General features: G+C 49.4%; 1 protein-coding gene across 1 annotated transcript; it reads right to left on the bottom strand.

Annotated features, from left to right (window-relative positions):
• Positions 1-414: 414 nt before the first annotated feature.
• ODF4 (outer dense fiber of sperm tails 4) lies at positions 415-7,059 on the bottom strand. Its single transcript, XM_064582833.1, is given in 3 exon segments — positions 415-1,257; positions 5,944-6,301; positions 6,303-7,059. Coding segments are annotated over 3 exon segments (840 nt in total). The 5' UTR covers positions 6,417-7,059; the 3' UTR covers positions 415-889.
• Positions 7,060-14,311: the final 7,252 nt, after the last annotated feature.

Here is a 14,311-nt window from a genome sequence, read left to right as displayed (position 1 = left end):
TCACCTGCTCTGGACACAGAGAGTGGGACTGCTGCCCAATGCCCACAGTACAGCCCCACCCCAGGTAACCCGCCTCTTACCTTGGGCCTGTGTGATCTTGGACTGTTCACTCTGAATAAACCAACTCGCTCCTAAGTGATCTCTCTCCCCTGGTCACTTCCCTTTACCTACTAACAAATGTTGAGATCGTAACACACATGGGCACACCTACTACCGTCTGGTTGCACCTGCCATAGCTACCTGGTCTTCAGAGACTGCCCTTCTTTAGCTGGGTTGGGACTATCATGTGCTTCTTTGAAGGTACCCCCTGGCTCTGGAAAATGGTCCTTAGTTTCTCCCAAAACATATCTTCCTGGGTACTTTTCCCTCTTCCTTTCTTTGGGGGTGTGGTAAGGGTTTGGTGGGTGGTGGGTGAACAAAACTCCCGTGTGCTACAGGAGAGATTGGGCACTTCTGGGAACCAAAGGGTGCCAAAAGGCTCCTGAGGAGGAACAATTGGGAAACAAAGTTGTTCTTTCTCCCTCCTTCTCCTCCTTCAAGTTGTCTTGTCTCAACAACAGCCAGACATGATAAACAAGAGACCATTTATTCCACATCGCCCCAACAATAAGCAAGCAGGAACAAGGAGGAAAAGTAATATTCTCCCTCTCTAACTCCTTGCAGTGATGAAGGCCAACCACCCCCCCAAGGTTGTGAGAAAGGATGAGGACAGGGATGCAGATGAATGGGCAGGATTTCCGACAAGTTTACAAAGATGCCTTCTTTTGCTCAGGATCCGGGACTTCCCTCTGGGTGATAGAGGCATGTGAGACAACCGGCTTCTTCAGCAAGTTTTGTAGAGGGCTGGAGCAGTTGCTGCAGAACTTAGTGCCACAGGGACGGTTCATAATCACCATCCAGAAGTGTTGGTGGTTGAAGTAACAGAGGGCTGCTGGGAAAGCACAAAGGGATGGGGGAGAGGAAATTTGGAGAACCGGAAGAAAGTGGCCAGCGAGGTGAGGCCAAAGGGAAGATAATTCCCTAAGAACTTGTCCTTGGGGGTTACCTGCCTCCCTCCCTGCACACTTCCTCTGCCCCGAGCCACCCATGTCCCCTCCTGCCCGGGGCCCTCAGGCCACTCACCACAGGTGACATAGAGGACAAACACCAGCCAGCCTATGAAATAGCTCCAGCCGATGGGGACTGATAAATTCTTCTTCAACTCAAAGATCCAGAGGTTAATAGGAAACAACATCAGGGTGAAGAAAATAAGGATAACTAGGAGACAGGGACGCGAGAGATCTTATTCTTACCTGAGGACCCCACGGAGATTCTCCCTCACCTTCTGGGATACAGCCACAAACCACGATCAACCCCTCCAACCCCACCTCTCCCAGGATGAGGAAATGACGGAGCTCAGTTCTCAAGGACCACCAGTTTTGTTCAGCCACCACCCACCAGACCCCTACCCCACCCCCAAAGAAAGGAAGAGGGAAAAGTACCCAGGAAGATGTGTTTTGGGAGAAACTAAGGACCACTTTCCAGAGCCAGGGGGTACCTTCAAAGAAGCTCATGATAGTCCCAACCCAGCTAAAGAAGGGCAGTCTCTGAAGACCAGGTAGGTACGGCAGGTGCAACCAGACGGTGAAGATAAGGCCCAGCACCAGCGCCAGGCAGAAAGTTATCATGGCCACCCCGAAGATTGGGTGGTTTGTCCACAGCTTAAAACTATCTGGAGAAAATGAGAAAACGGGACGAATTTAGGATTCACAAAGGAGAAAAAGTATATAATAGAATGACATGAGAAAAGGTTAACTAAAGAAATGTGCATTTTTAAAAAAGATTTATTTATTTATTTGAGAGAGAGAGAGTGAGAACTTGCAGGGGGAGGGGCAGAGGGACAGAGAGAGAAACTCCAGCAGACTCCTCACTGAGCACGGGGTGGGGGCCCAATGCAGGGCTCGATCTCACGACCCTGAGATCAGGACATGAGCCGAAATCAAGAGTCAGACGCTTAACCGACTGAGCCACCCAAGTGCCCCAGAAATGCACATGTGAGATTACAATGAAGTATCACTTTCACTCATTAAATAAGCAAGGATTATTGATATGGAGATTGTTTGATAATCCCAACCATACAAAAATGAAAAACAGAGGACTTGAAGTGTGTTTCTCAAAAGAAGAAATACAAAAGTCCCATATACACATGAAGCTCAATACAAAGAATTGCCAAGTAAATGTGATTTGTTAACCTATCAAATCAGCAAAGATCAAGACAAAATTGATGACACCTGGTATAGGAAAGAATTTAGAGAGAAGAGGTGCTCTCATACGCTACCACAGGTCAGCATTTCCGATGAGTGACCTGGCACAAAATATCAGAAATAATGTAAAAGGTTAAGACCCTTTGACTTGGCAATGCTTCTTGGAATTTATGGTAAGGAAATAATCCAAGAGCAGCACTAAATCTGTGTGCAGGGATCTTCTCTGCACAGATACTTATATGTCCAAGGAGAGATTTGTTAAATGTATTGTACCCATTCGTTGGATTATTATGCATTCATTAAAAAATGATATGGGAGGGGGACGGCTGGGTGGCTCAGTCATTAAGCATCTGCCTTCGGCTCAGGTCATGACTCCAGGGTCCTGGGATCGAGCCCCGCATCGGGTTCCCTGCTCAGCAGGAAGCCTGCTTCTCCCTCTCCCACTCCCCCTGCTTGTGTTCCCTCTCTCGCTGTCTCTCTGTCAAATAAATAAAATATTTTTAAAAAAATGATACAGGGGCGCCTGGGTGGCTCAGTTGGTTAAGCGACTGCCTTCGGCTCAGGTCATGATCCTGGAGTCCCGGGATCGAGTCCCGCATCGGTCTCCCTGCTCGGCAGGGAGTCTGCTTCTCCCTCTGACCCTCCCCCCTCTCATGTGCTCTCTCTCTCTCACTCTCTCAAATAAATGAATAAATAAAATCTTTAAAAAAAATGATACGGGGGCACCGGGGGGGGGGGGCACAGTCGATTAAACGTCCGACTCTTGGTTTTGGCTCAGGTCATGATCTCGGGGTTCTGAGGTTGAGCCCCATGTTGGGCTCCTCACTCAGCAGGGAGTCTGCTTGAGATTCTCTCTCCCTCTCCCTCTGCCCCGCCCCCCGACTCTCTCTCTCTCTCACTCTCTCTCTTAAATAAATAAATAAATCTTTTTTATTTATTTGAGAGAGAGAGACAGCGAGAGAGGGAACACAAGCAGGGGGAGTGGGAGAGGGAGAAGTAGAGTCCCCGCTGAACGGGGAGCCCCATGTGGGGCTTGATCGCAGGACCCCGGGATCATTACCTGAGCCAAAGGCAGATGCTTAACAACTGAGCCACCAGGCACCCCTAAATAAATCTTTTTTAAAAATGATATGATAGATGTTTGTCTCCAAACAGAAGATGTCTCGAAAGAAACGAGGAACCAGGAGTGGGGATTAGAGGCCAGCGGTGGGGGGGCTCCCTTTGCTGTGTCATCTTTTTTTTTTTTTTTTTTTTGACAAAGAGAGACACAGGGAGAGAGGGAACACAAGTAGGGGGAGTGGGAGAGGGAGAGGCAGGCTTCCCACAGAGCCTGGGATCCTGATCTGAGCCAAAGGCAGATGCTTAACGACTGAGCCACCCAGGCGCCCCCTGTGTCGTCTTTCATTTTGCTTCCATTTCCACTCCATTCACATACTACCTAATCAAATAAATCTTAAATACTTGTGATGCTATAGAAATATTAATGACAGGAATAAATACCTAGAACTGCAAAGGGGAGTTTGCAACCCAGAGCATGGAGAATTGCGGTTTTGAAAATATAAATATATACATTTATCAAGATACAAATAAATATATGTTTATTTGTATATGTGTATTTGTATTTATAGATATCTCATACACACACATTCACACACAAGAGACTGGAAGTAAATGCACTGGCAATGCCAACTGTGATTATATCTATATGAGCAAATTTTAGGTCAGTTTTATTTTCTTTCTTAAACGTTCTGCATTTCCCACAATAACTAACTGTGCAACTAACTTTTTCTTATCAGAAAAAAATTATCTATTTATATATTTAGAATTAACAGTCATTGCCAACAAAGATACAATAAAACCAGCCTTCTTGTGCATTGTTAGTGGAAAGGTAAATTGCTATCACACTTTTTGGGAGCAACATGGAACATTTTATGAAGAACCTTAAAATATTTAACTCTTCCATCCGGTAAAGCCACTTTGGGAAATCGATACCAAAGAATTAACACTAAACACAGAAAAAAAAAAAAGTCATTAACAAATTTTGTTGCTCCTTTTTTTTGCAAATATGACATTGAAAAATAAATTTTACCAAGAATAGAAAAATAAAATTCAAGTAAAAGATGACAATCTATTTAGTTGATATATATGTCTATTAACTTATAATAGGGAAACATTTACTGCATCTCATAAAAATAAATTTCCGTACAGATTTTTAAATTATTTTTTTAAAAGATTTTATTTATTTATTTATTTGAGAGAGTGAGCAAGAGAGAGAACATGAGTGGGGAGAGGAGCAGAGGGAGAGGGAGAAGCAGGCTCCCCGCTGAGCAGCGAGCCCAGCGTGGGGCTCGTGGGGCTCCATCCCAGGACCCTGGGAACATGACCCGAGCCGAAGGCAAACCCTTAACCGGCTGAGCCACCCAGGCACCCCTAAATTATTTTTAAATAATCTCTACAACCAGCATGGGGCTCAAACTCACAACCCCGAGATCAAGAGTCACACCCTCTGCGGACTAAGCCAGCCTGGCACCCCAAAGATAAATTTTTAAACAATATAAATTGAATACTTAAAATAATGTAAAAGATATAAGGTTATTTATGAAGAATGAGTACAGCTGTGTAAAAACCGTTCAAAACTTGTTCAAAAAAAATTTTTTTTAAAGCCTAGCAGAAACTTGAGTGCTTGGGGCTGGTCTTTGAGGAGCTCGGTTAGAGCAAGGCAGGTGCCTCCGAGAGTCTTGGGGCCAGACACGCCCGAATTAGAATTCTAAACCTGCTCTCTTTGTAGGGGAAAAACAGTCAAATATTGACCCTCAGCAAGGTACTTTATCTGAGTCTCGGTGTTCTCATCCGTACAGGAAGGATGATCATCCCTATTCCTTAGGGTTGGTTGAGGATCTATCGAGCAAATGGAATACGTATGCAATAAATGGTAGCTTTTTGTTTCCCCAAATTTATTGCGAGAAAGATGCATTTCTCTCATAATGGAAGAAACTAAGAGCCGCGTAACTTTTATTTTTATTATTATCTTTTTACTGTTAACGAGAGTGAAGTCACGGAACGGGGATCACGGAGATAGAAAGTTCTGGTTTCGCACAAGAGCTGAGCAAGGAGGCCCGAAGCTGGGAGGTGCGGGAGAGCATGGAGTACTGAGTTCAGGAACTGGCCGTGAAGGGCCACGAGAGCCTGGGAAAGAAGGAACGAGGAAACCAGACGTGGAAACCCAGAGCTGGCCCAGAAGAGCAAGGCCTGAGGCAGAAGGGAGGAGAAGGGGCTGGGACCAGGGCTGGGGAGGGAGAGCGACCAGGGGGCTCCTCCCGAAACTGGAAGCTCAGGGTACACAAGGCTAGAGGAAGACAATCCCCACCTCGCTGGGGCTCTTCTCCCCATAGAACAGGGGCAGTTGTGTGATTAAGGAGTGATTCACCAGCACTGAGAGTCCATGCCCCTCACAGCCCTGTTACAGCCACAGACCAGGCTCTGAGTCTTCGCAGAAGCAATGATCTGAGTCAGGCAAAGCGGTTTGGACAGAATGGATGGGGGCAGGAAGACCCGTCCTCGGTGGTCTCCTCCAGTGAAGCCCTCTTGCGGGCCAGATCACTAGGGATGACCCAAAGGAGGGGACAAGGGCACGGGGTGACCCGGAGTGACCAAGGCAGACTGGAGCCCTGGGGTGCGGTGGGGGCGGGGAGGGTCTCACCATTCCAATTTTCTGAGTTGGAACAGCTCTTGGATTTGCAGATCCGCAGGGGCCCCATGGACATGACGTGAGTGGCCGTGTAGATTCTGGCGCTGACGTTGGTGGGCCAGCGCTGGTAGAAGCGGCTTTGAGAGGGGCACAGCCATTTCTTGGAGAAGACCATGACCAGCATCAGGGCGAAGGCGACCAGGCTGAGCTCTGAGGCCAGGACCTGCGCTATCCAGCGGGAGCTGTGTGTAATTCTCCACCACAGGGGCAACACGGAGATCCTCCGGGGCTCTGAGCTGTAATCCCTGAGCCCCTGACTGCTACTTCTGGGCTCAGAGAGGGAGTTCTTTACCCGCTCTTCTTGAGCCAGACTTCCCTCTGCCCCATCCTGCTTCTCAGCATCTGACTTCCTTTCCAAGTGTCTGGTGCTCATCCCTTTCTCCTCCTGACCCCGGGAACTCATCCCTAAAGTCCCCTGCCCCCATCTTGAGCAGCCCCTGTCTCCCCCTGTCCCCTCCACCCCATCTCCCCCTTCTCTTGCTGGGCTCAGTCGTCCCTCATCTTCTAAATATTTCTATCCAGCAGAGCACCTGGCGCCACAGGGCCTGGGGTCTGGGAAAGAACAACCCATCCAGTAGGACAGGGCCCCTAACCGCCACGGAATATTCCTGAAGGGTGGGGGTGGGGGTCATCAAGTGGGGGAGGGGCCCACCGCGGCAGCCCCACTCCTAAGAGCTGTGGTTTCTGAGGGTGTCCCCTTCTCTTCCTAAGTCCTCTCCCCTGACCTTACCCCCAAATGCTGACAGACGGAGCAGGAGGGAGGAGATGCTTGTCCTCAGGGAAACAGCCTCCCTCCGTTGTTCTTTGGCAATGTCTTCTTCTCACGGCTTCCCCTACCCCTTCCCCTCCCTCCCACCTCCACTCACTTCTGGTGGACAGTTGCCATTCCCTTCCCTCTTCTCTGTACCTTCTTCCCTTCTTTTTCCCCTCAGCACCGGAAGGGGAAGCACATAGGATAAGGAGCGGGTGGGGGGGTGTCACCCAACCCGAAATCTTTCCTTTTTTTAAGATTTTATTTTATTTTATTTTAAGATTTTTATTTATTTATTCATGAGAGACAGAGAGAGAGAGAGGCAGAGGGAGAAGCAGGCTCCCAAGGAGCAGGGAGCCCGATGCAGGACTCGATCCCAGGACCCTGAGATCATGACCTGAGCCGAAGGCAGACGCTTAACCATCTGAGCCACCCAGGCGCCCAAGATTTTATTTTTTTGAGTAATCTCTACACCCAACGTGGGGCTTGAACCCACAGTGCCGAGATCAAGAGTCATGTGCTCTACCGACTGAGCCAGCCGGGCGCCCCACAAGCTGAAGGTTGTTTTTTTTTCTAACCTCCCTTTTAAGTTACAGGAAAGTAGATCTGAGTCACCTGGGGCAGCCTGATCATAGTGGCTCCTGGGAGAAGAGAGACCCTGGGAATTCTCCCGAGGAAAAAGCCTTTCGGATTTGGGATGTGAGTTTGAATCCCACCAGAGTTGGTTTACTCTGTGGAGGCGGTGATATGTGTGGTTAAGGACACAGGCTTTCGGGGCACCGGGGTGGCTCAGTCGGTTAAACGTCTGCCTTCAGCTCAGGTCATGATCTCAGGGTCTTGGGATCGAGCCCCGCATCGGGCTCCCTGCTCAGCGGGAAGCCTGCTTCTCCCTCTCCCACTCCCTCTGCTTGTGTTCCCTCTCTCGCTCTCTCTCTGATATAAATAAATAAAATCTTTAAAAAAGAAAAAAGACACTGACCCCATTCGTGAGGACAGAGCTTCCCAAAGGCCCCTAATCACCTATTCCCCCCCCAAAGGCCCTACTTCCTAAAAGCATCACCTTGGGGTTAGCTTGCCAACATAGGAATTTTGGAGACACAGCCTGGCTCTGTTCCCACTCGTCCCTGAGCGTCCTTCTCCTCCTCCCCAGACCGACCTCCTCTTCTCCTCTGGTCCATGTGGTGAGAGACGTGACCTTCACACCTCAAGTTGTCTGTCTTACTCTTTTGGTCACCAGAGTGGAGACCTCTCAGTCCCAAGTCCGCACATGGTCTGGCCCTGCCAGGGACAAGGGCCATCCTTAGAACCCTTGGCCATGGTCAGGGGCAACCGGGTCAGGAGGCTGAGCAGAGCTGGTGATCATCAGGATTTTATTTCCTTCCTTGGATCTGTTTTCGTTTTCCTGGAATTTCTAGGAGTTTCTCATCCTAACAAGCAGTTCTAACGGTAACACAAAACAACATGAGAGAATCTTGGAAATATAATGTTTCCTGAAAATCAGTAACTCCCAGAAGACTACGCTATAAACATGATACCATTTTTATAGAGCTCGTAAACAAGCACAGCTAAACAAACTATTGTTTAAGCACACATAATACTATGATGGCATGGTAAGTTTTAAAAATCAGCAGAGGGGCGCCCAGCTGGCTCAGTCAGAGAAGCGTGCAACTCTTGATCTTGGGGTCGTGAGTTTGAGCCCCATGTTGGGTGTGGAGGTTACTTAAATAAAAATTTAAACAACAATAAAAGTCAGTGGAATGATAAATGCAGAATATAGAATAGTGGTTATTTTATTTCCCAGGGGAGGCAGGGGAATGGGACTGGGAGGACTGCACTGTACATACATGTTATTGGTAATAGGTTATTGGTTCCTGAATTAGGATAGGTGCACAGGTATTCATTATATAATGATCACTTATAACTAACATATAATTCACAGGATCCTGTGAAGGGGCACCTGGGTGGCTCAGTCGTTAAGCGTCTGCCTTCGGCTCAGGTCGTGATCCCAGGGTCCTGGGATCGAGCCCCACATCGGGCTCCCTGCTTGGCGGAAGGCCTGCTTCTCCCTCTCCTGCTCCCCCTGCTTGTGTTCCCTCTTTCACTATCTCTGTCTGTCAAATAAATAAATAAAATCTTAAAAAAAATTCATATGATCCCGTGAATGTATCAGATATTGTTTTTCAAAAGGTAATCAAAAATAGTCTAAGAAAGGAAATGCAATCTTAGTGATTCCTAGGTCTGCAATGAAAGCTATTTATGTAGTCACAATATATAAGGTAAACACTGTTGCTTGAGTTTCAACTTTTAGAGTCAACAGATGGACAAAGCACGGAAGACTTAACTATGGCTACAAAAGTAAACATAGCTGTTATCAGCCTATATGCCGTCCAAGTAAACGTTTAGAAGAGGTAAACGGGCAGGTGGAAGGAGGAGAAGAGAGCTGAAGGAAGGGTGGGGTGGGACCTGACAACAGGGTCTCCGCAGAAGGCTGTGCAGGATGTGCACTGCACAAGAGCCCACAGCTGGGGGGTGGGGTGAGTGAGCGAGAACTGAGGTTCAGTCTGCATTCTGCTCAATAAGGGACACCCCTCTAAGTGGTCTCCATTGACCGGGAGGAAGAGGCGCTTTGTTCGATATCTCGTAAAGGTGCAACCGCCCCCCAAGACAACCACCCCAACATCTATTCAGAGGGGCTGCCTTTTAACCACAAGGTCGGAGGCACCAGGGAGCGTTACAGTCTAGGCGCAGTCCTGGCCAACAACATGATTGCCTATCAGTGGAAGTTCTCTGGTTGCAAGCACCGACCCAGACTGACGAAGTTAGGCAAAAAGGAACGTCTTGGGGCAATAGTGAGTGAACGCAGACTCAGACAGGAAGCCAAACGTCCAGTTCAGGAGCCAGGGGAGCACGGGGGAATCCTGTGCAGGAACTGGCCCCCCTGCTCACTGCTTCCCCACATTGTACCCCACCAACCTCCTCCATCCTTGTCTATTCCCAATTGGGATTCCAAATTTCAGAGTCTGCCTGGCCTCAACTGGGTCACCTATCCACCTCTGAGGTGGGAAGGTGGATGCCCTGACGGAGAGCCCACCAGAGCCACACGGACTTGGAGAGGGACAGTTCCCCAAAAGAAAGGAAGCCGAGCAGTCAAAAAAAAATGATAATGTGGGGGCACCTGGCTGTCTCAGTCAGGGGAGTTCTCGACTCTTGATCTCGGGGTTGTGAGTTTGAGCCCCACATTGGGTATAGAGGTTACTTATTTTAAGATTTTATTTATTCATGAGAGACCGGGGAGTGGGGGGAAGGCAGAGGCAGAGGGAGAAGCAAGCTCCCCATTGAGCAGGGAGCCCAACGCGAGGCTCGATCCCAGGACCCTGGGATCACTACCTGAGCCCAAGGCAGACAGTTAGCTGATTGAGCCACCCAGGTGCCCTGGGCATAGAGATTACTTAAAAAAATAAAATAAAAAATAAAAATAGGGATAACTTGCCGGCACGTGGACAGAGTGGAAGCCAGAATGGAGTGCAAGGCTGGGAGCTTTCCAAAAAGGAAAGTGCTTCCTGTCCCACCTGACGGCGTGGGCCCGTGGACATCCATTATGGGACAATAGCCTCTCAGTGACCAAGGGTAGGGCTGACCTGGAGAATGTGGACTCAGACTCAACATAGGCTTATTTGTCACTCCTCAATGGTCCACAGGGACTTGCTTTGCTGCCTGTACAACAACCAGAAACAGCCCTACCCCAGGCGGGCTCACCCGGACACACACACACCAGTGCGCATCTCCTTTGTAGTGAGCTTCGGGGCCCCTGATGTTGCCAGAATATGTCAACACCCAGAGCCCAGGAGCTGCAAGATGGCTTCCCTTTTGCGTCTGTGAAAGTCACTGTTGGTTATTCTTCAAACTCTAGTGTGTACTAAGGACCCGGGCATCCCATTACAACGCAGAGGTCACAAACAAGCTTCTAGCTGGTGCCATGCGATGGTCTGATGATCACATACTAAGGAAATCTGGGTTGCCCGGCCGCCTTCCCCAAAATGTCCCTTGACCTGCAGAGTTTGGATACATGGGGAAACAATGGTGTCCCACTTGCTTAGTTCTGCCTCTACGGGAAACTCCATTGCCTTGTATATACCAATTGAACAAATAGAAAAACATCGTGCTTAAAACAAAGCAAGAAGTGACTGCAAAATTAAGAATTCCTGCTCTTTGAAAAAAACGCATTTTACCAGAATGAAAAGGCAAGCCACTGAATGGGAGAAAATATTTTCAAATCACTTATCTGATAAAGGACATATATCCAGAATATATAAAGAACTCTCAAAACGCGGTAGTGAGAAAATAAACCACCCAGTTTTTTCAAAAGCTGAGAAGTTTTGAAGAAGATACGCAAATGGCCAATAAACATTTGAAAATATACTCAGAATCATTAGTTATTAGAGAATCAGAAATTAAAACCACAAGGAGGGGGGGACGCCTGGGTGGCTCAGTTGGTTAAGCGATTGCCTTCTGCTCAGGTCATGATCCTGGAGTCCTAGGATTGAGCCCCGCATGGGGTCCCCTGCTCAAACGGGAGTCTGCTTGGGATTTTCTTTCTCCCTTCCCCTCTGCCCCTCTCCCTGCTTGTGCGCCCTCTCGCTCTCTCTCAAATAAATAAATAAAATCTTTAAAAAAAAATTAGAAACAACCCAAATGGCCCTCCACTAAGAAATGGACAAACTCTGATGTATCCATACAATGAAATATTACTCAACAATAAAAAATAATAAGTACAGGGGCGCCTGGGTGGCTCAGTCGTTAAGCGTCTGCCTTCGGCTTAGGTCATGATTTCAGGTCCTGGGATCGAGCCCCGCATCGGGCTCCCTGCTCGGCGGGAAGCCTGCTTCTCCCTCTCCCACTCCCCCTGCTTGTGTTCCCTCTCTCACTGTGTCTCTCTCTCTGTCAAATAAATAAATAAAATCTTTTTTAAAATAATAATAATAATAAGTACATGGATGAATCCCAAATACATTAAGCTAAGCGAAAGAAGCCAGACTTGAAAGGCTACCTATTGTACGATTCCATTTATAGGACATTATAGAAAAGGCAAAACTACAAGGGACAGAAAACAGATCAGGGGTTGCCAGAGACTGGAATTGAGGAAGAGGTTCACCACAAAGGGGCACAGGGGAATTTACAGGGGTGATGGAAGTCTTTCATTTCTCAGTTGTGGTGGTAGTTACATGACTATATACATTTGTCAAAAATCTCTGAACTTGGGCGCCTGGGTGGCTCAGTTGGTTAAGCGACTGCCTTCAGCTCAGGTCATGGTCCCGGAGTCCTGGGATAGAGTCCCACATCGGGCTCCTGGCTCGGCGGGGAGCCTGCTTCTCCCTCTGACCCTCTCCCCTCTCATGCTGTTTCTCTCTCTCTCTCTCTTTCTCAAATAAATAAAATCTTTTAAAAAAAAATCTCTGAACTTTACACTGAAAAGGGCGAATTTCTCTGTATGTAATTTGTACCTTAAAAATATACCCTAATAATGTATAGACGTGTTGAATCACTGTCTTGTACACCTGAAACTGAGACTGTATGTTAACTAAAATGGAATTAAAATTTAAATAAATAAATAAGAAAAGTGCAATATATATTTTATATATTATATTTTACATATTATATATTTACATATATATACATATATAAAATATAGTTTTTAAAAGGAGCAGAAGAAAAGATTATATTTTACAAATAGAAAAAAGGTGACTTCCGTGCCCTCCGGAGGGCGAGTTGCTTAATTCCCATCAAGATTTCGGTTGGTTCGGGCGCCTGGGTGGCTCAGTCGGTTAAGCGACTGCCTTCGGCTCAGGTCATGATCCTGGAGTCCCGGGATCGAGTCCCGCATCGAGTCCCGCATCGGGCTCCCTGCTCGGCGGGGAGTCTGCTTCTCCCTCTGACCCTCCTCCCTCTCATGCTCTCTCTATCTCATTCTCTCTGTCTCAAATAAATAAAAATAAAATCTTAAAAAAAGAAAAAAGATTTCCGTTGCTCCTTCGCAGAAGGAAGAGTGGGGCAGAGAGCCACGCCCAAGAGCTCGATCGTGATGGAGGAGGAGCTGCTAGGTCCAAGGCCCAGAACCACAGTGGGAGATGGAGCGAGCGGGGCGGTCGGTGGCGACGGCCCGGGAGTCCGGGGAGCAGCCTGCGCCTCAACCTCTCAGGGGCTCCTCGCGCGGGAGGCGGGCGCCGCGAACCCGGAGCCGGAGCCCTGCCGCAGGATGCGACAGGACCCCGAGCCGGGAAGCCCTCCTAGCGCCGCAGGCTCGGGTCCGCGCGGAGAGCGGGGCGGAGCCGGGCGCGGAGGGGCGGGGCCTGGCTGGGGCGGGGCCTGGCTGGGGCGGGGCCCGGGCTGGGGGCGGGGCCAATCCCTGAGCTCGGAGCCCCGCGGGGCCCGGCCACGCCCCCCGAGGGTGCGGGCCTTCGGGGCGCAGTCGAAGGACGAGTTCTTCCCCTCTGCGCTCCCTAGGCCTGGCCAGGGGCGCTCTGAGCCCGCTGGGTGGGGAGTCCCAATCCAAACTGGGCGTGCTGGGAGGCGGGGTCAGGGGTTCGATCGTCCACTCCCCGAACACGGAGGCCACAAACATGAGGGGCAGGGCTGTAGGTGGAGAAAGGGCTTACTGACTCTCGGAGAGAGACTCCCAGCAGGGGCCCATCTTCCCCACTCTGTCCTCTCCTGCACCTTTCCTACACCTGTGACAATATTTGTTTCTTCCATCCCCCCCGGCATGACAGAATGTGAAGGAATGGGGTAATGGGACATTTGTACCTCACCGCCGTGGTACCCCCTCTACCACCTCCTCTGTCTTCCTTCCCCGGCCCCATGCCTTCCCCCATCCACTCTCTCCACGTGCACGTGCACAGTGGTCGTCATTCCTGCCTTCACCCCTTCCCCCTATGGCAATGCTGCGTGCCCCGCCGTCCCCTCCCCCAGCCTGCAGCAGACCCCTCCAGGACTGCCCAGACACACCCAGGTCACCCCCGAATGGAAAGAAGCCTCTAAGGTGACAGAAACATAACAGCCCCCTTCCCTCCCTGCCTTTTCTGTCCCTTTGCGGACATGTGGCTGCATTTTATGTGTCTTTATGTCCCCAGAACGACTCTTGTCTGCTCTCCATCTCCCCATTATCCCGGCATCAGGACTTGTGAACTGAAGAATGGAGGCATCCTTAGGGGCAGGAACGGGGGAGGGAGGGAGGAGCAGGGAGGGAATGTGTAGAGGGCACCTGTGTAGCTTTGGGTCGTCCTTTGCACCTGTCTGTCTCTCTCAGGATCTCAGAGGAAGAGGGGAGCATAGTGGGGGCCGGGAGGGGCTCCCCCCCACCAGGAAAATTGAAGACATCTCCAGCTCCCTCCCATGATCACTATCTCCTCTTCCTGGACTTCAGTCCCCCTGTTGCCACCCCTACAAGGCTTTGCCCAGATCTTCCCAGGGTTGCATCCTTCTCATCATTCCCAGAATGAAGGCTCCTCGAGGGCAAGACCCTTGTCTTTTTCATCTCGGCATCCCCATGTCCTAGAACAGTGCCCAGCGCCT

The sequence above is a fragment of the Mirounga angustirostris genome, unplaced genomic scaffold (genome assembly GCF_029215605.1).
Source record: "Mirounga angustirostris isolate CCGP_5_RB_7025 unplaced genomic scaffold, mMirAng1.0.hap1 SCAF_17, whole genome shotgun sequence".
NCBI lineage: Eukaryota > Metazoa > Chordata > Mammalia > Carnivora > Phocidae > Mirounga > Mirounga angustirostris.
This window is presented reverse-complemented; position numbering and strand designations above follow the sequence as displayed.